Genomic DNA, 23,273 nt, shown 5'->3' with positions numbered 1-23,273 from the left:
CTGAGCACTTGCTGGCTGCTTTTCCTTCACTCTGTGGTCCAACTGATCCCTAACCATCTCAATTGGGTTGTGGTTGGGTGATTATGGAGGCCAGGTAATCTGATGCAGCACTCCATCACGCTCCTTGGTCAAATAGCCCTTACACCACCTGGAGGTGTGTTGGGTCATTGTCCTGTTGAAAAACAAATGATAGTCCCACTAAGCGCAAACCAGATGGGATGGCGTATCGCTGCAGAATGCTGTGGTATCTATGCTGGTTAAGTGTGCTTTGAATTCTAAAATTCTAAACCAGAAAAGCACCCACACACCATCACACCACCTCCTCCATGCTTCACGGTGGGAACCACACATGCAGAGATCATCTGTTCACCTACTCTGTGTCTCACAAAAACACGCCGGTTGGAAAAACAAAATCTCAAATTTTAACTCATCAGACCAAAGGACAGATTTCCACTGGTGTAAAGTCCATTGCTCATGTTTCTTGGCCCAAGTAAGTCTGTTCTTATTGTTGGTGTCCTTAAGTAGTGGTTTCTTTGCAGCAATTCGACCAGGCCTGAAGGCCTGATTCACGCAGTCTCCTCTGAACAGTTGATGTTGATGTGTCTGTTGAAGCACTTATTTAGGCTGTAATCTGAGGTGCAGTTAACTCTAATGTTAACGCTAATGAACTTATCCTCTTCAGCAGAGGTAACTCTCGGTCTTCCTTTCCTATGCGGTCCTCATGAAAGCCAGTTTCATCATAGCGCTTGATGGTTTTTCTGACTACACTATCCACTATTATTATTATCACTATTATATTACTTCACTATTCTACCATAAAGAAAATAGTAAAAATAAGGAAAAACACTGGAATGAGTAGGTATGTCCAAACTTTTGATTGGTACTGTATATGTATGTATGTTATTTAGCAGCAATTTAAAACTTTTCACATAGCCAAGACCATCTAAGGGCATACTTAAACACTGCCCCAAACCTTTGGGCTTATACCTTTTCCATATACATAACTAAGCACATAAAACTCTAACTTACCCACATTGGAGTATAATTACTGACTTATTAAAACATCCATTTAAGGAAGGAAAAGCCTGTGCACTTGAACATATTCTTAAGACAAACTACGGGATGTCAAAAGTTACTGCATACAATCTAAAATATTATACCATCCTTTTAACACTGGTAATAAATTATTTGTACAGTTGTAGGAGGTCGTAAATCTTGTTTTTAGTAAACCTAGACATCACATAGACAGGCAAACAGGGCAGGGCTACACTGATTGGACGAGGCAAAAGTCAAGGTATGCTACTGCCATAGACTTAGTTAGACGACTCATCTTGGTATCTATCCCATTATAGCGTCTGAGAGCATGGGCATCGCCATTGAAGTGGTCAAATTTCTTCTTCTTTTGTGTTTGAAAAAATGCATACAGCTTATATTGGTGATTTACCACCACCTGCAGTGCAGGAGTCCTGAACCAAATCTTGTGTGTAATTTATTTATTGTGGCCACTAATGGCATTGATACAGTTTAATTAAAGCCATTTACCAACCAGGTAATCCAATTTGAAGTAGAAGCAAATGCTCTGATTATTAACTTATTCCTCCCAAGCATAGGAATCCCCACCCAGTTGACTACTTTAAAATTGAGGAAGCCCTCAATAGCAATGTCCATGAAAAAACAGATTATTGCCAAGTAAAGATCTCTATCCATCTCTATGGCCGAAGCTTGCATGTGCACATACTGTAAGCCATGAAAACCCTAGCATTTGGCTCTCCTACAAAATCAGAATAAAACCTTGAATAGAGGTACATGCAGGGTTCGAGACACTATCGTTGTAGTTAATGCGCTTATTTTTATAGGAAAACTGCACTTTTTTCCCACCTCACCTTTAAGAGGCATCTTGATTTTTTATTATATAATTAAATACTATTTAATTCCTCCCAAAAAACATTCATTTATCTATAATCACAATAAAATGGTTGTATACAAATGATTGTATTTTCACTTGCTGAAGGAACAGTGGTTCTATGCACAACAGAGAGGAAACATACATTCACACACTCAAAGTTCCTAAGAAATGGCTATGCAAATGGTAGAAAAGCTTTGGCATATGTGCCTACAAGTTGTGCCTGCACACTTGGAAATAAGATCAGTACAACAATGTATGAAGGTTTGGCTTCATACAACTCTTAATTTAGTAACATTTACGTTAATTTAGTAAGAAGTCCCACATAAAACTGTGGAGAGTTAGGCTAGTCTATTTACACGTGTTACTTTGTTAGGCCTTAGGGTTTTAAGGCGGACTATGCTACATGTTCCCAGATGCCCATGCTGAGAGTAAATGGCACCACCTTAAATGTACCACTGTCTCTACTAGGTGAAAGTTTCAACTACACAACTCAAAACACTGCCCAATGATAATTTTCGATATGAAATGATCGAGACAATTGTCAAATTCCACTAGGTTATAGCTATTGTTGTCTATTAAAGGATAATAATCAATTACGGGATTCTTTTGTAGCTATTCAAAAGAAGTTGATCATTTCTGATCCATAGAAATAGAATGACTAGAACGACTGATCCCCTGCTAGTGACAAGGTTTGTGTTTAACAGATAAGAACTAAAGCAGTACGAGCATGTAGCCCACAATGGAACAGTGTGAGAAGAACAGCATCTTGGCAACAGTCACAGAGATCGATGGTGAGGGAAACCTTCCATTTACACCGCAGTTGTACTTAGGGCCTTTGGAAATCTAACACCGTAGGGGAATATGTTTTGGTGGAGGAGCGTAATCGCTGTAGGAAAATCAAACTGGCATGCTGATGCATAATGTAGATATAATTACGTGTGATGAATGGCTATTGATTAACAATCAACACCATTTAAAGTGGTTTTACAGTATTGAACTAGTGATTTATTTACACTTGCAAAAACTCCTTATCCTTAATGGCCCATACAGTATTATATGCTAATAAGGCTCACTCTCTGAGACTGGAAACAGTATTAACCTCTTAAAGTCTCTATCCACTGCACTACCTTAGAAATAGAATCACATAGAACATAATAATATAATAGTAATCCTATTTCTATGTGCACTACACTGTATATTGGCATTGTGATACAATTATATATTATCATTGAAATGAAAGGCATTTGGGGAAGGTAACCCAACAGTACTATTGTAGTTCCGAATAGGGTGCACAGAGAGAATGAGAGGGATTGAAAGAGCTACACAGGCAAAGAAAACAAAGAGTGCCTAACTCTATTTGAATAATTCAGCATGTGAGTTTGCAGTGGGAGCTACATCTAGTCGAGGCTGAAAGAGCAGGGAGGCTCTGCTAAAAAAATATCTTACACTCTTAAACCTGGCTCCTATTGCTCTGTATGTCATCAGGCTCATATACTGTGTCTGCGGCTACTGCTGCTTGCTATCCCCTCCCTACCTTCATGCTATACTGTACGTTGCATAGAAGAGAGTTAGCGCTTACTCTAGGGGCGCGGAGGGCAGGACCGCTCTGGAACCTGCAGTCCCATTCATGCCTTAACGACGGATGCTACAGAAGACGAAATAGGGGAGCCATTTTGTGTCCTGCTGTGTATTGTTTTGTGTCCTGCTGTGCGTCCCTGTTCCCACAGTCATCATGGCTACATAGGAGAGGTTATAGGCATGGTTACACACACACACACACACACACACCAGCCTGTGAGACCACCAGGTGGCGGTGCGGTGCTAGGAGCTTCCAGGAGAGGAGCAGACCGAGCCGCACATGCTCAGTTTGGAGGAGGACTCAGGTTCGGGTTCGGGATCCTCATCCTCTGTGCCTCCCTCAGCCTCTCCGGATCCGTCTCCATCACCATCATCACCCCCCTCGGCAGCTCCTTCACACTCCCCTCCCTCTGCACCCTCCTCCTGACTCTTTTTCAACCTGAGAGACAGATGCAGACACACACACACGGAATAGAGAGAAAAGCCCATTTGTGATTAAAATACATAGTGGGAGTCTAAAGACTATGATATACTCTCTGTTCAGAAATGATGCCCAAGTAGTAAAAATAGAACTCAAGCTCCATTAAATTAGAGCAATAAAGAAACTCCATTTGCCATGCAGGAAGAATTCCAAATTATGCTGCAATCTCAGACACTGGTAAATAATGAATGAGGTATTAATTTAGATCAGGGCTGAACCAATATTCTCTCCCTCATGATCACAGAGCAGTCCCATATAGGGCTGTGGCGGTTACGAAATTTCATCAGCCGGTGATTGTCAAGCAAATAACTGTCGGTCTCAAGGTAATTGACAGTTAATTAACATAAACACATTTAGCATCTCCTGGCTTCCACACATAGCCTACAAGCCATTTTAAAAAGTCTAATAAATCCATGTAACATACAGTAGCAGTCAAAAGTTTGGACACACCTACTTATTCCAGGGTTTTCATTTATTTTAACTATTTACATTATAGAATAATAGTGAAAACATCAAAACTATGAAATAACACATATGGAATCATGTAGTAACCAAAAATGTGTTAAACAAATCAAAATATATTTTGATGACCACTTTGCAGAATACTAGTGGTTTTTGAGGCCGGTTTGGTTTTGGTATAATTATTTAAAAAATAATAGCTTTATTTTATTTTTATAATGACAAAATGATTTTAGCTTTTATTTATTGATTTATTTTTTGCTTTTGAATGGAAATTAGTTAACATTCAATTGCCAAAACATTGAAAATATTCCATTCTCTGTCAAATCCACATTAAGTAGACATAAATAGGAAATTACTATGAAATAATAATATATTTCAGTTATTTATACTGTACTGCCTTGCATTCCTTAAAGTCGTCATCTCATCTCGGCTCAGGCAGTAGCAGCCAGACCATCTAATGTTATCTCTGTGCTCCCCATACTGTACTGTCTTTAGTCATCCTATTTAGCTTGGCTAGTCTGACTGAGTATGCTGCAGAGCTTTTTCGCATTTTTTTTTTACTAGTTCTTCAAAATAGATAAGGCATACTTTCACGAATTGTCTCTGTCCCTCTCATCATTGTGTTGTGTACTGTACATTCCTCTCTAATGCGGTCTATGCGGATCTAACCTGAAGTAGCAGGCATAAAAGTGTATCTGTCTGAGACAGAAAGAACAGGTGCAATGGATTATGTTCATTGTAGTCAATTACCACGTTTCTGTGCTGAACTAGGTTGAATATTTGCTTAATGAAAACCAAATCGCTCTTCAGCCCAGCGTCCCACATAGTTCTTGACTTGATTTCTCTCATTAATTATTTGATTTATCTCTAGAGAAAAAAAATAACTTAATGGAATTGATCTAATTGAACCAACGTCGGTGAATTAATTGTTTAATAAGAAAGTTTAAATAAAAAATGGGTTAATTGCTCAGCACTAATAGAGGAATGTCAGTGTCACTGGAAGCTACATGGTCAGGAAGGATGCAGAATATAAACAGTTATTCACCATAAAACTTAAAAATGGCAGAAACGGAAAACTAATATGAGTCTAATTCATTCTACCACGTTTTAACCCTTGATATGATGACCACATATTGCATCACTGTTCTATAAGGAATAGATACCATTGCAAATAATGGTCAAAGCTCTATGATAAGATTATATAAGTTAACAATGATTTTAATGTTAATAAGCTTTTCATTAGACCCTGGGGTTCTCTTTCAGTTGTTAGTTTAAATATCTCACAAGTGGGATTCACCAGAATCTCTAAGGAGATAGACATGTCGAGTGGCGAATGAGGGAGCCGCTCCCCTCATACTAAAGAGCCACTCGCCCGCCCCAATCACTCACCTCTCTTATTCTCAGAAGAGTTATATCTAGCTCTCCTCAGCACGGCTTGACCTGTTTTCCAATTTAACTATTCACATGTGTGCCGTCAAGGTTATGATGCCGAGCGCAGGGTTATCAGCTCTCGTATTTTGTGTTGGGTGAATTTACTGAAATGATTTTTACTTAGGGTAAGAATTAGCTTCACTGCTTTTCTTCCCTCATCTCCTGTTGTAGCTAACATCACAAGGCTAGCTGCTGAGCCTTAGCTAGCTCACCTGCAAGGCTTAGCTAACCGGGCTTGCTCGCTGTAAGGCTACCTATCCTACCGACTAGTTTTTCTACCTGGAAGCTCGCTCTCTCATTTAGTTCAACTCACTCCGGTGCCACGTTGACTAAACCAACCGTCCTAGCGTTTCTGCTTATCGGTCAAGAGACATGCATTTGTTCTTCGCAAGACCAACAAGGCGCTAGCTTCCTTTAGCTAACTTTGTGCTTACTAGTTAGGCTACTAACCTAAATGGCGAACACTAGCTACATTGACATTGGTAAAAGATTAGCTTTTCCGACTATCACTGTGTTAACTAGCTAGGCTACTTGCCCAAGTGGCCGAACACTAGTTACTTTTCACTTTGTTCTTGGATTAGCTGTTTTTGTAGCCATGGAGCCTGCTAGCTCAGCCCAAGGGGTTCCCGAGCAAGGCCCCGGCCCCTGCTTCAGCATCGGCACACCCATGCCTATGTGGAGCAACCATATGCAGGGAAACTATACCCGACTGCCTGGGTCTCGAACACGCGGAACAGCGTTCTATGACCACTGGCCATGGGTCCATTGTGTTTTCTTTTGCTGCTAACACCCTCCGACGGAGAGCTCGCAGAGCAGCCCGATGTGGTTAGTCTCCCACACTGAACTTGAGTGGGGAGACTGCCTCGCAGACCCAGCCTTCATGGGAGGATGTCATGGATGGCTATCCCAAAGACATTGGCCCCGGAGAAGGGGGAATTGGACCTCGTCATCGACGAAGACAATGGCGAGGGTATGACTGACCTCCTCCAGGCAGCGGAGGAGGAAGAGGATGAGGAGGTGCAAGCCGTTACCTCTAGGCCTACACATTCTGTACGGCTTAACAGGCTGCATAATCTCCTAGCTATTGCAAGCCTAAACCAGACCTTTGTGATTAGATCTGTGTCATCAGAGTCCTCAAGCTCCGAGCCTCCAGGAGCGCCATTCAAGGCTGGAGCGGTATGGGAGAGAGCCTTGTGGCTCAACTTATCTAACCTGTCAGACAAGGAGAAAGCAGCCGAAGGAACTGTTTTGGCCGGCTGTCACCGCCATTTGTGGCAGAAGTGCAAACTTTGAAAGAAGGAGGGCGAAGCCCTCAACTTCTTCCTGCCTCCTAGACTGGAGAATTGTGGCTACCTGGTCGACCCCTCCACGAACCAAGGCTTAGTGGCAGGGAGAAGGCAATTCACTGTCAACAGGGCTTTCCACAGGAATCCCAGGCTGGTACAGCGGGCATCGATCCCACAGTTCGGGGACGACAGTTGGGAAAACGATCCTTCGCTGCAGCCACATCAAGGTCCCGCCCAGTTGGTTCCCCTGTAGGGAAAAACCGGGGCTGACCCAGGGGTACGCCCCCTGCGGCAGAGAGTGGCAGCCAACAGTTCACCCTGTGTTCTGGCCTGCCATCTCTCGGTCTACAGTTACAAAGGGGTACAGATCGCAGTTCGGTCTGAGACCACCTGTTTATGTAGCTGGAAACAGCTGATGTTTTATGGAATATCTACATAGGCGTACAGAGGCCCATTATCAGCAACCATCACTCCTGTGTTCCAATAGCACGTTTTGTTAGCTGATCCAAGTTTATCATTTTAAAAAAGCTAATTGATCATTAGAAAACCCTTTTGCAATTATGTTAGCACAGCAGAAAACTATTGTGCTGAATAAAGCAGCAGTAAAACTGGCCTTCTTTAGACTAGTTGAGTATCTGGAGCATCAGCATTTGTGGGTTCGATTACAGGCTGAAAACGGCCAGAAACAAAGAACTTTGAAACTTGTCAGTCTATTCTTGTTCTGAGAAATGAAGGCTATTCCATGTGAGAAATTGTCAAGAAACGGAAGATCTCGTACAACGCTGTGTACTACTCTCTTCACATAACAGCGCAAACTGACCCTAACCAGAATAGAAAGAGTGGGAGGCCTCATATACAGTGACTTCAGAAAGTATTCATACCCCTTGATTCATTCCAAATTTTGATGTGTTACAGCCTGAGTTAAAACATTTATTGCATAGATTTTCTTTCTCACCCATCTACACACAATACCCTAGATTTTATTACCTAATTTACATAAGTATTCACACCCGAGTCAATACTTTGTAGGAGTCTTTTTGGGTATGAAAGAGCTTTGCACACCTGGATTGTACAATATTTCCCCATTATTCTTTATAAAATTCTTCAAGCTGTGTCAAGTTGATTGTCGATCATTGCTATTCAATATTGTTTTGGTAAGCAACTCCAGTGTAGATTGGACTTTGTGTTTTAAGTTATTGTCCTACTGAAAGGTGGATTTGTCTCTCAGTTGCTGTTGAAAAGCAGACTAAACCAGGTTTTCCTCTAGGATTATCCTAATAAAAATTCCCTAGTACAGGGCCTCCCGGGTGACGCAGTGGTTAAGGGCGCTGTACTGCAGCCAGAGACCCTGGGTTCGCGCACCAGCGACTCCTGTGGCGGGCCGGGCGCAGTGCATGCTAACCAAGGTTGCCAGGTGCACGGTGTTTCCTCCTTGGTGCGGCTGGCTTCCGGGTTGGATGCGCACTGTGTGGGTTGGTTGGGTTGTGTATCGGAGGACGCACGACTTTCAACCTTCGTCTCTCCCGAGCCCGTACGGGAATTGTAGCGATGAGACAAGATAGTAGCTACTAAACAATTACCACGAAATTGGGGAGAAAAAAGGGGTACAAAAATAAAATTAATAATAATTAATAATAATACAAATTAAAAAAACTCCCTAGTACTTGCTGATGACAACACAATGCAGTAACGTGTTGTGTTGGATTTGCCCCAAACATAACACTTTGTATTCAGGAAAAAAAGTGCATTTCTTTGCCAATTTTTTTGAAGGATTACTTAAGTACCTTGTTGCAAACAGGCTTCCTTCTTTTCACTCTGTCATTTAAGTTAGTATTGCGGAGTAACTGCAGTGTTGTTGATCCATCCTCAGTTCTCATATCACAACAATTAAACCCTGTAACTGTTTTAAAATCACCATTGACCTTAGAGTGAAGGAGCAGTTTCCTTCCTCTTCGGCAACTGAGTTAGGAACGACACCTGTATCTTTGTAGTGACTGGGTGTAAGCTGAATTAATACTTAACCATGCTCAAATGGATATTCAGCGTCTGTTTTTTTTTTACACATCTACAAATCGGTGTCCTTCTTTGAGGCATTGAAATAGCTCCCTGGTCTTTGTAGTTGAATCTGTGCTTGAAATTCAATACTCAATTGAGGGACCTTACAGATAATTGTATGTTAACCACTATAATTGAACACAGAATGAGTCCATGAAACTTACTATGTGATTTGTTAAGCACATTTTTACTCCTGAACTTAAGGCTTGCCACAAAGAAAGAGGTTGAATACTTATTGACATTTCAGCTTCACATTTGTTATTAATTTGAAAAATGTTCTTCAAACAACATTCCACTTCGACATTATGGGGTATTGTGTGTAGATCAGTGACACAAAATCTACATTTGATCAATTTTATATTAAGGCAGTAACAACAAAACGTGGAAAAAGTAAAGCAGTGTGAATAATTTCTGCCACTACAGAGCTAAGAATGATGTAATATTAATATGTTTTGTATTCGTCTCCCAGGTTCAGTAATTGGTTCTGCGTTTATATAATCTTAGTATATTATTATAGAGCTAACAATGCTTGGGTCAGGTGAAACAAACATTTATAAATATCTATTCACGTCGTGTGTGTCAGGTGTCATATAGTCCTTATGTAGGTGGTATCTCAGCCTCATGCGTACCACTTAAAAAAAAAAAGCATTCCACAAAGGTTTAACATTAATATGTTCTGATTTGTCTCCAGGCGAAGGGTTTGGTTTGTGGTCTTACTTCTCGCGGTTGAAGATCATGAACTCTGACTGCACGACTTCAAGGCACTCCTGTAGGTAGTCGTTCTCCTGAGGGCAGTGAAGGAAAGAGAATAGCCATTATCATCATCACCCACACAGGTCGACAATGATGAAGTACGAGATCAACCTCACCTCAATCAATCACCAGTGAGACCTGAAAGATTACAAACACCCCCTTCTTCCCTCCTTTAAATCACGCCCAGTGATATGTTTGTGTGCTTTCCCTCAAATTGGTTGTTTGGCACAGGACAAAAATAGAAGCTCATATTTCCGAAAGCACTTGGAGGCATGACATCACCACTGATGGCTTCATAATTTAATCATCTAGGTAATAACTGAGCCCCCTCGCACACAAGAAGACTGCTCAGGCCCGGAGTACGATGGGGGCCTATTGTTAGAAGATACAAGCTTTACTGCTTTTACAGCGCCCAGAGATCACTCTTGATAACACCGAAGGTCGACTTTAATAATGTGGTGCTCGTAATGAGGGGCTTGGCCAATGAAAACCTGGCACAGCTCATACATATGGATTGTCTAAAATCCATGTTAAATAATGGCCGCAATCACAGATAAGGTGGATTTCTTATAATACTGTAATCATGTAAGAAAATAACCGGCCTTTAAGACAAAGATATTCATGATATTCATGAAATGAAGGGAGAAAAATAACAACTGGGGAAGAGGAGGCTACAGACTGCCATCCCTGCACACTGTGTAAACCAGATCTGCCACACTGTCCTAGCACTATTTAACATTTTTTGGGGCAACATAGAACATTTCTAATTGGACAAATTCAGGTAGTCCCTCCATGTTTCCTTCCATTTGGTTGACTTGTCTGTATTCTGTTTGTACATTGTCTATTGCTGGCAGCACCTATTCCCTAAGTCAAATTCTGGGTATGTGTTAAATGTACTTGGCGAATAAAGTGATTCTGATTAACATGACCCAGGTACAGTCAGTAGTGACTGGTTGATGTGACACTCACAGACTGGGAATCCTTGCTGGCTTCCCGTGACCTGTTTTTGGCCAGCCTCTTCTTCTTCTTGTGGAGGGGACGAGATTCTAGTATCATCTCCTCCAGCTCAAAGGTGGGGTCGCAATGCAGACGGCCCTTCTGTGGAACCAAGACACACACAGTACACTAATGAATAACTATATACCTAAATCCACACACACACACACACACACACACACACACACACACACACACACACACTCCACAGCATGAATAAAATGGACTAGCATAGTTTATTGGCTACAATAGACTTATTATAGTTATTTATATTTATTTATTTCAGTACAGTGAAGTGCTTAACTTGCAAGCCCTAGCCAACAGTGCAGTATTCAATATAAAAAAGTAATAGTAATAAGAGAGGAAGCTATTTACGGGTTGCACAAATGTCCCTTGGTCGTGTCGGTTGCCTTTGTTATCAACGTTCTACAGACACCACAGCAGTATTGATGCTCAAAAGTAGAACCAGGGCTAATGACTGTTTAGTCTAAATTACACTATAGGGGCTTGGGAATACGATGCCATTGCTAAAGTAGACACATATTTAGCAGGAAACAACTTTGCCATCATCATCATGTTGTCAATATACTTTAGACGGCTGGCAATGTTGTCATTAGCGAGCAAAGTTAATAAAAAATAGCTAGCAATGCTAATGTTAGCTAGCTAAAATCTGGAGGTCTACCCTCAATCTTAGCTAGCTAGCTAACGTTATAACGCATCTAAAGTCCATCTAAAGTCCATCATTTAAATGATGACAAAAGGTTTTCCTACTAATTATTTGCCTTCTTTTGAAATGTAATGTGTTTTCAAGCCACAGTAATGCACTTTAGACCTAATCTTCATCAGCGCCCAATGAGGATGCATCGAGTAGAATGCTCAGTTGAACATCCGTACTAAAACGAACGTTCAAAACAATAATGACGCAAATTGCAACCCATGAATATACAAGGTCAGTGCCAGTACCACGTGTATAATGTGCAGGGATACTGGAGTATTAGAGGTAGATATGTACAGGGATTAAATAATAATATAAATAATAACAGCGAAGCAAATACTGGACATTTCACAGAATGTAACGAGTGTGAGAGACTGGATTATGTATAAGACTACATGTGTACGTTTATTTGTCTGAATAAATGAACAAGATGAGATAATGTAGTTAATCTTATATACTGTATGTGTGAAGTGTGAATCAGTGTTTACAGTCCATAAAAAGGTGAAAACGCAGCACACTGCATTTTATGCTCCCATGTGATAGATACTTACGTTAGGGACAAAGCCAGCCTCTATCTTCTTCTCGTACACAGCGTCCCAGTTGATGTCAGAGAGGTAGGGAGCTGTCTGCATGTGAGACAGGCTGGAGAAACGATGCTCTGGGTTCACCGTCAGCAGCTGGGAGACACACACACACACAGATTATACTATACATCATTTAGTTCCATTAAAGTCTCAAACACTATCACCTCTACATTATCCACTACATTGCTTTCTAATTTCTCCGCAGGGATTAATAAAGTCGTATTGAATTGAAAAACCTTATGGCTTGTGACTAAACAGGTTGAATGTTAAAATCAGATCCAATAATCTAGGTAGTATCGACATTAGGGGGCACTCTTAAATCAGCCACAGTCTTACAGTACAGGGATCAGGTGCCTTTTCAATCCAAAATAAAGACGCCACCCCGATTAGCATACATTTAATTAGATAAGGATTGAGATCATTGTCAGGGATACAATAAACTTGTATCAATAGTATTGTATCTACAATGAAGGGAAATCTAGAGTATTTACGAAACCCCGGTTCTATGACAATGTGAGATAGACGTCTCACATATGGGGATTCGCTCTAGCAGATTCACGAAATGAAGAACCAAATCACAGCATCTTTTGGAGACAGGCAGGTAAAGTTGGAGAAGAGGTGAGCCCCTCCCCGCCTTATAAGGCGCAACTCGCCCCGCCTCTGGTCATTCTCAAGCATGCCTCTCTTCCAAATGAAAGGAGGATCAAGGCACTCTTAATATAATTCCTTTATTTGTATGGCATGTTCAATGGAAACAAAGTTTAAAAACTCATGCCTCTCTTCCTTGCGAGCATGGAAATGCAGTGAGTCATCTCACTCACATTATCACAAAACCAGGGTGGCCCAACATGCCGCATTGTAAATCTCTTGCAAAGAGATGCATTTGAACAGTGCCCAAGAGGTAACCATACCTTTGGTGGAATGAGCCCTCAGGCCCTCCCGGGGCTGTAAACAGGGCTGGGTAGGTTACTTTCTAAATGTAATCCGTTACAACTACTAGTTATAGTTATGTTACTAGTTACGTCCAAAATTGTAATCAGTAAAGTTACTTTTGGATTACCCAAACTCAGTAAGATAAACTGATAACTTTCAGTTACTTTTGAATTACTTTCCTCTTAAGAGGCATCAGAAGAAGACAAAAAGCATCCATCAAACGCATTTGACATGTCATCATAGTGGTCATGTACTTGCGGTCAGACTCGTTCAGGACGAACAAACTTAAATTTGTGCCTTTTTCCAATGCTGAATTGAGTGTCATTGAGAAAACAGAAAGGTGTCATAATGTATCTTGAATCTAAAAGTATCCCAGAAGTAATCATGTCGTTTTTCAAAAGTATATGTAATCTGATTACAATATTTTTGCCTGTAACATTACTGATTACAAGAAAACGGTAACTGCAATCAGTTACTCTTCAACCCTGACTGCAAACCCTTGCTATTATAAGGCATTACAATAGCCTCCACTGTCCAATGGGATAGCCGTTGACAAGAGAGGGGCCCACTCGAAGAGTTGGTCACTCTTTCGACATGCTCTCGTTCTGTCAAAGCACTGGACATAAATGGTGGAGACGTTCTTCTTCCGTAGAAGTGAAGGGCGGCGGCTGGAAAGCCATAAGCTCTAAGAAGAGACCATTTTAATTGCCTCTGACCTTAGGCATAAAGGCGGGGATGGGTAACAATGTTACCTTGGATAACACCGGGGCAAACTGTAGGCACGAATGGTGGACTGACAAATCATGCAGGTCACTCACTTGCTTTGCTGATGTAAGGTCAGTCACTAAAGCTGTTTTGAAGGAGAGATATTTCATCTCCACACTATCCAGCGGCTTAAAAGGCTGCTGCAAAATTGCCTCAAGCACAATAGACAGGTCCTAAGATGGGGTTAAAGGCTTGGAAACTGGGCATAAGCAACGTGCTCCCTTCAGAAAAACGACATAACCGAGGGCGTATCCCTACTATGTTACTGTCCAAGCCTATATGACAGGCCGAGATAGCAGTTAAATAGACCTTAACCAGTGGAAAATGAAAATGTCTTCCCTCTGCCTAAAATGTCCTGCAAGAAGCATAAAACCTTGGATACTGAGCATCGGTAAGGAATTATCTGAAGGCTATTGTTCACAACACTTATCAAAAAACGCACAACTTGTTTCCATACAGTGAGCGTGTCGAAGAGGCCCTTGAACTCTGGATAGTCTCAATGATTCCGATTGGCAAGCCCGTCGCATCCTCTCACGGGCCAGGCCCAGAGGGCCATGGTTTCTGGGTGAGGGTGGAAAACATCTTTATTCGCTTTGGGTCAAAAGATCCTAATGGTAGCAGCCTGGGCTTATTGTAAAGCAGGAGAGTAGAGCTTCCATGGCCATCGAGTGGCTATCGAGAGGAGGGATAAGCCTTGTTCCCTCACGCTGTCCAGAGTGGGGAGTATCAAGCAGAGAGGAGGAAAAGCGTAAATCATCACCTTTGGCCAAGGAGGTGTCAGTGGGTCCAACCCCAGTGGTGTGTGTGTCTTTGTTCGATGCGAAGAGATCTACAGTGACTAGATCGTGTATCTCCTAGATCTGGGGATGGGGTCTCCAATCCCCGTAAAGTGGATTCCCTCTGGACAATAAGTCTACTCCTACATTCAGTACACCCAGGAAATGAGTTGCGCATAATGAGAAGAGGTGAGCTCTCTTCTATTCTCAGTCGTCCTAGCGGTACAACTGAGATGGGGGACGCAATCAATCCCAGCACTCAGAGGCAGGTTTTGAGCGTGACAGAGAGGGAGAGGCACTATCGGAACAACGTGATGTGGTTGTCCAATAGTGTAGCCCGATGAAAGAGAGAATCCTTGCCTGACAACTCAAACTGAATTAATCTGCTGCTCTATCGTTCGCTACATACTTCAGTCTGAGACTGAAGTTGTTTGTGGCGACGTCAAAATGAGGGGTGTTGTACAAAACAAAGTAATCAGTGATTTAGTCATCTCTAACCAATCAGAGTAATAAAGCCAATGACGAATTTTCAGTCATCTTCTTCCATGATAATAGGCTAACGTTTGGCCGGTGAGATGGGTTAAAAAGGGAAGTCATGTCGCATACCGCTTTCTCCTGTTTTGGGGCTGCTTCCACACACTTGCTGAACGTTTGTGTATGCTAGTGCTAGCCCGAAGGGGACAGCGAGGTATTCGCAGGCTGTGTCTTGAAAGGCACACCTGAGAAACGTCCCGTGTGCTGGCAGAATACTTACAGTGCCTTGCGAAAGTATTCGGCCCCCTTGAACTTTGCGACCTTTTGCCACATTCCAGGCTTCAAACAAAGATATAAAACTGTATTTTTTTGTGAAGAATCAACAACAAGTGGGACACAATCATGAAGTGGAACGACATTTATTGGATATTTCAAACCTGATGGAGTCTGCAAAAGACCTGAGACTGGGACGGAGATTTGTCTTCCAACAAGACAATTATCCAAAACATAAAGCAAAATCTACAATGGAATGGTTCAAAAATAAACATATCCAAGTGTTAGAATGGCCAAGTCAAAGTCCAGACCTGAATCCAATCGAGAATATGTGGAAAGAACTGAAAACTGCTGTTCACAAATGCTCTCCATCCAACCTCACTGAGCTCGAGCTGTTTTGCAAGGAGGAATGGGAAAAAACTTCAGTCTCTCGATGTGCAAAACTGATAGAGATATACCCCAAGCGACTTACAGCTGTAATCGCAGCAAAAGGTGGCGCTACAAAGTATTAACTTAAGGGGGCTGAATAATTTTGCACGCCCAATTTATCAGTTTTTGATTTGTTAAAAAAGTTTGAAATATCCAATAAATGTCGTTCCACTTCATGATTGTGTCCCACTTGTTGTTGATTCTTCACAAAAAAATACAGTTTTATATCTTTATGTTTGAAGCCTGAAATGTGGCAAAAGGTTGCAAAGTTCAAGGGGGCCGAATACTTTCGCAAGGCACTGTATGTGAAAATAAGCATTGAGTAACATCGCCTCGACGAATAGAGCGAGGCAGCACTTTGAGCGTAAGAATGCGAAACGTGTACTTTCTCAGATAGCTGTTGAAGTAGGTCCAGAATGGGGTGAATGATCATTTGTCTTTTTGCCTCAGGTGCTTGTGAATGCGCTGAGGGAGAGCTGTGGCACGGGGGACACTTGGGGACAGGCCAGAACATGTAGTGACCTGTTTGCTGCCCCTCTCTACTGCTGGGAACGCACCCCTAGGTCAGGTGACCCTTCTTCCCAGGGGAATCAGGTGGATGGGACCTGGATGCGGTAGCAGCGAAGGACCACATCCCCCACTGTCGGCCTCTGTAAGGAGAACCAAATGGTGGGTTCGCAGCCTGCTGTGTCGCCTGGGGGTTTTGCATTGCGAAAAAACCCTGGTGCCAGTGTGATGCCCTCTACCTGCCACAAAAAAACCCTGGTGCCAGTGTGATGCCCTCTACCTGCCACGTAAAAACCCTGGTGCCAGTGTGTTGCCCTCTCCCTGCCGCTAAAAAACCCTGGTGCCAGTGTGATGCCCTCTCCCTGCCGCTAAAAAACCCTGGTGCCAGTGTGATGCCCTCTCCCTGCCGCTAAAAAACCCTGGTGCCAGTGTGTTGCCCTCTCCCTGCCGCTAAAAAACCCTGGTGCCAGTGTGATGCCCTCTCCCTGCCGCTAAAAAACCCTGGTGCCAGTGTGTTGCCCTCTCTACATCCGTCAATGGCTCCTCTAATGAATGTGCAGCAGACACGTAAAACATCTGGAAGATGGAGGCGGAAATGCGCTCTGTCTTCCCAGGAAGAGAAGTGTCGGTCTGTGACGCAGCACTGGGCTTGAAGTCGTTGGCCAGTGGCGGCTCAACTACCTGGGGCTTGCTTGTGACGCTAGCTACCACCGGAGACTGAGGAGTAGAAAACTATTTATACTCTAAGCAAAACTTTCCTCTCATCAGTACTCAACACTATCGACAGGAGCTGAGGTCCTACGTTCTGCAGCTTTAACCTCACGGTTTCGCCTGAGAACAGTTCAGTAGGAGACCGTGATCTAGTCGCACCGAGGAGAGCTTCTCCAACAGACGCTGTGATTGGTTCTTCAGTTAGTGAATCTTCTAGAGTGAATCCCCATTTGTGAGACATCGAAACAATTATTTGAAATAGAACAGCTGTTAAGTTTCGCCGTGGGATAGCTTAACATAAACCTAGGAGAAATGATTTTGGGATGTAGTTCGGTTGCCATGTCAACCATCTCTCTCCAAATTCTCCCGCTCTGAAAATTCAGACGAGTCATTTCTCCCAGAGGGCTGGTTAGGTCCGTCTAGGTGGGGTTCAGACATGGTAATCGATCCGCAGCCAAGCGGAAGATACAGATGCCATCGCCCTGGAGCCTCGTTGGCTCTGACTGGAGCAGACACGCACAGATTAGAGAGAGTAGTCCCTCACTACTCTGACTCCCTATCACTCCATTTGTCTCTCCTCGTCCTTATATCTCTAAATCTCTCCCTCTGTTCCCCTCAGCCTCAGGAAACTCTCCCTCCATCCACTTTCACCTCAAATACTTTTGTGAGCCCCCCCAATGTCTTCTGACCACTGACTCGACTCTCTACTCCACTCTAGACATTCCACTGTAGACTTTCCCCTGACAACTCTCCCCTCTACAGCAGCCCATCTCTCCACTTCTGCCCCTCATCTCATCTCCTCTCCTCACTTTTACTCTCCTTTCCTCTGCTCGCCGCTCTTCTTGGACCCCAGTAAGACTAGCTGTTGCTATTGGCATCGACTAATGGGGATTGTAATAAATCAAAAATCGAAATCCCCTCCGCTCATCTTTCTCCTTCCCACTTCCACTCCCCACTTACCTTCCTCATGAGATGAACCAGATCCTTGGGCCAGGTGGAGTTGTACTGCACACTGACTGTACTGAAGAGCTGCATTAAAGACTCCACTGAGTTACTGGCATGGATCTCATAGGGCCTCTGACAGAGGGAGAGAGCGAGAGAGAGAGAGCGAGAGAGAGGGTGAGAGGGAGAGGGAAGGGGGAGAGAGGGAGGAGGACGGAAGAGAGAGGGGGAGGATTAAGGAAGAGAGAGAGTAAGAGAGAGATGGGGAGAGAGAGAAAGAGAGAGAGAGAGAGAGAGAGAGAGAGAGAGAGTAAGAGAGAGATGGGGGAGAGAGAGAGAGAGAGGGAAGAAAGCATAGACAGACTGAGAAATTGAAAGAAGATAGTATTAACCACATACAGTAAGCTTCAGTTTTCGTTACTCAAGAACAGCTCCACTTCCCATAATGCCTTTCCTTACCCATCCACGCAGCACCTCAAAAACCGTCACGCCGAGTGACCACCAATCCACCTCAAAGGCATAACCCACCCCTCCGCTCACAAAGGACTGGAAGATCTCTGGGGCTGGAGGAGATGCAACACAGACAGAGTCAGTCAGCTAGGCTACACCTACACGAGACCATCAAACACAAATGGATATTTACACAGTATGTTAGTGATACGGTTCCAGATCGGTCTTGTCATAGTCGTGACTAGGACCATAGGAGTTGGCAAGACAGTACAAACAGATCTGGGTCCAGGCTAGTGACAAAGGTTTCCAAGGGCTGAAGGAATAACAGGTAAAAAAAAAAAAAAGTCTTACCCATGTAGGGCTTGGTTCCAGCTAAGGCCGTGGCCCTCTCTCCATCCTTGATTATTGTAGCAACGTTGAAGTCTGTCAGGTGGGCGTGGCCTGTGAAAGAAGCGCTCCTTAGAACCAAACTCAAATATACTGTAACACCACTTCCATAAAACTCCCAAAAACACGTTTCTTTCTTTAAACAAAACAATCCAAAAGAAACTTAAAGCTACGGTATCTATTTTTGTCTGAACTTGAGTAGGCTTTCAATCTTTATTGCCTGATGTAACCGAAATCAAATTTGTTGTCTCTGACTAACTAACTGACAAACAAAAACAAAACACAAATAGCTTAGTAAAAACATGATTCAGTGTGTCAACGAGACATTTGTTTGCCGGAGTCTGGTCTACCCGCTGGCGACGGGGTTATGAATCCTGCCTCGGCCCCTACTCCCAGTCTCCCTCTGTATCTGTCTCCGTCTCTACCTTCTGCCTGTCACTGTCCTTAAAACAATAAAACACATTACAAATATATATTTAAAAAAGACTTGAAGCAGTCTGCCTGAGCATTTTACTGTAAGAGCTGATGTCTCTAGACCGCAGTAGTGAAGAGGACTAGTGTGTCCTTGTGCTTCTTTCTGCATGTCTTCAAAGCATGGTGGGGTGTGAGACACACATTCTGGCTATTCTGCATGAGTACTGACCCCACTACTGTGGTGATACCTACAGTAACATCCTGCAGAGTCATGACTGTGTGTCCTACCTGTCACCTTGGACCATTTTCCTTCTCAGAAGCTCGCTTTACTGTACATAGGGACATTTTTCTCTTTCTCCCTCTCTCTCCTTCTCTACCACACATACTGTACACACGCACATGAACAACAATGTCACTCAAATGGCCTACACGTGCCTTCATAAAGCATGTGACAAAGGTAAAACACACACGCGTCGTAAACATCTAATGAGTACAAGATAAAGTCATCTCTAAGAAGAGGCATTCTCACCTTGCTCATCTAACAAGATGTTGTCTGGTTTGATATCCCTGTGAGATAGAAACAGAGAGAAACACAGAAATCATTGTCTAAGAATATGGAACTGCGTGTGGAACAGAATGGGTAGCTGTAAGTGTTACATGTGTGTGGAACAGAATGGGTAGCTGTAAGTGTTACGTGTGTGGAACAGAGTGGGTAGCTGTAAGTGTTACATGTGTGTGGAACAGAGTGGGTAGCTGTAGGTGTTACGTGTGTGCAAGTGTATCTGTACATTGAGGCTTGTAAGTATTGCCTGGGTCGTTCAACAAAGAGAAACCCTTTTGGGGGCGTGTAATGCTGTTAAGAAAAACATTTTATTTCACCAAATGTTTATATTTTGTCATAAAGAGAGCATGTCCCACTTAATATAAAAAATTTAAAAATTCCCCCATAAAAGAGGTGAAATTAAGAAAAATGTTACAAGGTTTACCATTGATGATTTCATTTTAAATCAGCCATAGCTCCCCTTGTGACAGGGGGAATGGAAGTGCAGCAAGGAGGGGCAATTGAATGCAAGCTTAACACATTTTTAAAAAATGTAACTTAACTCTTTTCTAGACCATCTACTATGGGTAACAGGGGTGACATGTTATGGTCGACTCTCAGTTTTCTACCACAAAACACCAGAAAATGCTCACCTGCTTTCACACTATGATTTGAATGTTCAATGTTTCTTTTGAAAAAAAAAATCATTTAAAAAGGAATAGTTTCACCATATTCAAATTATAGTTCAGTCCATGTGACAGGGTTGACCTTAAAATGAGGGACAAATAACTATCTTCAGAAATGACTTTGTCAAAGCAACAAAATAACCTGGGCTTTACAATGGTGAAAAGGTTAAATGGGGTTAAATGGGGTCAAATGTTCCTAGAAAAAGTGACGTGGGACATTTCCTTATTCATAAAAAAAATCAGATTCATTACATTTTCCATGTTGTTTATCTTAAAGCTAGGGCACTGCATTTAATATAACAAGCTTTTAAAATTAAACATTGGAACGACCAACCTGTGTGTGTATTACGTATGTGACTGTGTGCCGATGTGTGGACGTATGCCCGCCCATGTACTGATCCCTACACCACTATATTCGACATGGATGAATGGGAACATTGGGAACATGGCAATTTCCAATCCCAAACGCCAGGGAGGCACTCCCAGGTTTTCTCCACACATGCTTTTTATGTGGGGCACCAATGCAGTGGAGACCAACATAAACAACAACACCTTGGTGTTAACCCACATGCACAGCCCCCTCCAAGCCCACAGCCAATTAACAGAGCCAACCCCGCTTATTTAATTATGCAGCCTGTCACGAAAGTGTGAATAATACATTTAGTCCACATAGAGAGTCTCATACGCTACACTAACATGATATCAGGCTACAGTAAGTCTTTAACTGGTGTTTTCCTTCAGAGGTTTAATGGAAATGTGATCCCAAACCCAAGCCATTTAGTCCACAGAGTCTACGTCTCACACGCTACACTAACATGATATCAGGCTACAGTAAGTCTTTTTTAACTGGTGTTTTCCTTCAGAGGTTTAATGGAAATGTGATCCCAAACCCAAGCCATTTAGTCCACAGAGAGTCTCATACTCTACACTAACATGATATCAGGCTACAGTAAGTATTTTTTAACTGGTGTTTTCCTTCAGAGGTTTAATGGAAATGTGATCCCAAACCCAAGCCATTTAGTCCACAGAGTCTACGTCTCATACGCTACACTAACATGATATCAGGCTACAGTAAGTCTTTTTTAACTGGTGTTTTCCTTCAGAGGATTAATGGAAATGTGATCCCAAACCCAAGCCATTTAGTCCACAGAGTCTACGTCTCATACGCTACACTTGTAGCGGTATTTATTAGAGAGGGGTAAAGAAAGCTTTTGTTCGGGCGCCAGGCAGGTATTAACCATGCCGAAAGGAAAAGAGTAGAATAGAGAGAACCACTACCAGACCCACACACATCAGCAGAAGAGACTGCCTAGAGTGTAGCCTGTTTACCAGATAGCCAGTGGAGAGAAAAAAGAATACACACCATATAAAACCCACATCACAGCACAGGGGTAACCGCAACAAGAATACCTCATACAATAATACTAATACTAATAATGGCATAGCAATTCAACAGCAACTTCATACAAGAACGAACCCAGTCATCAACATAGGATTTGCAATAATCTGTATTATTTTCTAGTGGATGAGTGCAGAGGGTATGAATGTGGGGGGGGGGGGGGGGGGGGGGGGGGTGTTCATCGACACAACAAAGGCCTTAAAAATGTCCAGTCTTCTCAGCCACATGTCATTAGTACATCTCAATACAGTTCACATAACAATACACAATTGGCAAGCAACCTCCCTTTTAACTAAAATGTCCAAATACTTCAGGCAGGGCAATAATAGTCCAGCTCTAATGCACTTCAATGGGAAGTGCATTGGAAAAATAGAGAGTCTGTTTCAGGGTAAAGCACTGGAACGATAGAGGGAAGAGAAAAAGAGAAAGAGAACAAGAGAGGTCTTAGCTGTGGTCTTCAGGCGTGCAGGTGTACTGTCTGACTGTCCGATGGTTTGTATGTTAACGCTTCGCAACAATGTTGCTACTAATCCATGCGATCCATAACGGGCGTGGTCCCAAACAAAAACAACCACGACCTAGAGCGATTACACCGATGATTGAGTTAAATAATCTATAAACTACACACGCTGAAAACAAACAAAACTTCTGCAGCACAGCACACACAATCAAACTGTCGCGCCACCAAAGAGCCCCTCCCCAAAGAGCTGAACGAGCTCTCTTTATATTCTTCTTCCTTACTGCTCATGCGCTCTTAAAGTGGCAGTGCACGGTGAAGGCTCTGTGCAGATTTCGCCACACTCCTCCCCCCATGAAAAAACAATGCCTGTAGAAACAGAGAGGATGCAGGCTTTGACAGGTTCATGTTCCTGCTACACAAAACCAGGGAAGTCCTCCTCATCAGAGTCCTCCACGAAGAGGTCCTGCAGGTGTTGCTTTTGCCTGCGATCCAGCTCTTCTGCCGTAGGGTAGCAGGGCTTTAGGTCAACAACATGCACTGTCCTGACATCTTCCCCAGTGTCCTCCAAACAGACCAAGTAGTTCACTGGTCCCAACTGCTGCACTACACGGTATGGACCTTTCCATCTCGAAGCTAGCTTGGCAGTGAACTTCTTAGATGCCTTTGACAGATGATGTGAACGTACCCAGACACGAGACTGGGGTGGAAAACACACGTCTCGTCTATGTTTGTCATAGTTTCTCAGCTGTCGTTGTTTGGCTTTGGTTTTGCTGGCCTCCACTCTGGCTAGCAAGGTGTGGTGGTGTTGTACGGCATCAAACGCTGGGCAGTCAGGTGAAACATTCGAACTTTGCAAGACCCTGTCCATCGGTCCTTTTA

At 42.9% G+C, this 23,273-nt stretch overlaps 1 protein-coding gene across 6 annotated transcripts in view; it reads right to left on the bottom strand.

The window, feature by feature from the left end:
• Window positions 1–1,390: 1,390 nt before the first annotated feature.
• Window positions 1,391–23,273, bottom strand: part of LOC110526969 (serine/threonine-protein kinase 32C) — a 150,753-nt gene continuing 128,870 nt past the window's right edge. For all 6 annotated transcript variants that reach the window (XM_021608144.3, XM_090237309.1, XM_090237316.1 and 3 more), the window contains 8 exons: window positions 19,838–19,875; window positions 18,859–18,948; window positions 18,517–18,620; window positions 18,076–18,192; window positions 12,215–12,340; window positions 10,922–11,050; window positions 9,917–9,984; window positions 1,391–3,923 (listed from right to left, as the gene is read on the bottom strand). In XM_021608144.3, the coding sequence (XP_021463819.1) occupies window positions 3,728–3,923; window positions 9,917–9,984; window positions 10,922–11,050; window positions 12,215–12,340; window positions 18,076–18,192; window positions 18,517–18,620; window positions 18,859–18,948; window positions 19,838–19,875 (868 nt within the window). In that variant the 3' untranslated portion in view covers window positions 1,391–3,727. The remainder of the gene's footprint in view (window positions 3,924–9,916; window positions 9,985–10,921; window positions 11,051–12,214; window positions 12,341–18,075; window positions 18,193–18,516; window positions 18,621–18,858; window positions 18,949–19,837; window positions 19,876–23,273) is intronic.

Source organism: Oncorhynchus mykiss, chromosome 1 (genome assembly GCF_057628025.1).
Source record: "Oncorhynchus mykiss isolate SJ-2025 chromosome 1, ASM5762802v1, whole genome shotgun sequence".
NCBI lineage: Eukaryota > Metazoa > Chordata > Actinopteri > Salmoniformes > Salmonidae > Oncorhynchus > Oncorhynchus mykiss.
The sequence above is the reverse complement of the archived record's forward strand: the minus strand, read 5'-3'. Positions and strand labels throughout refer to the sequence as shown.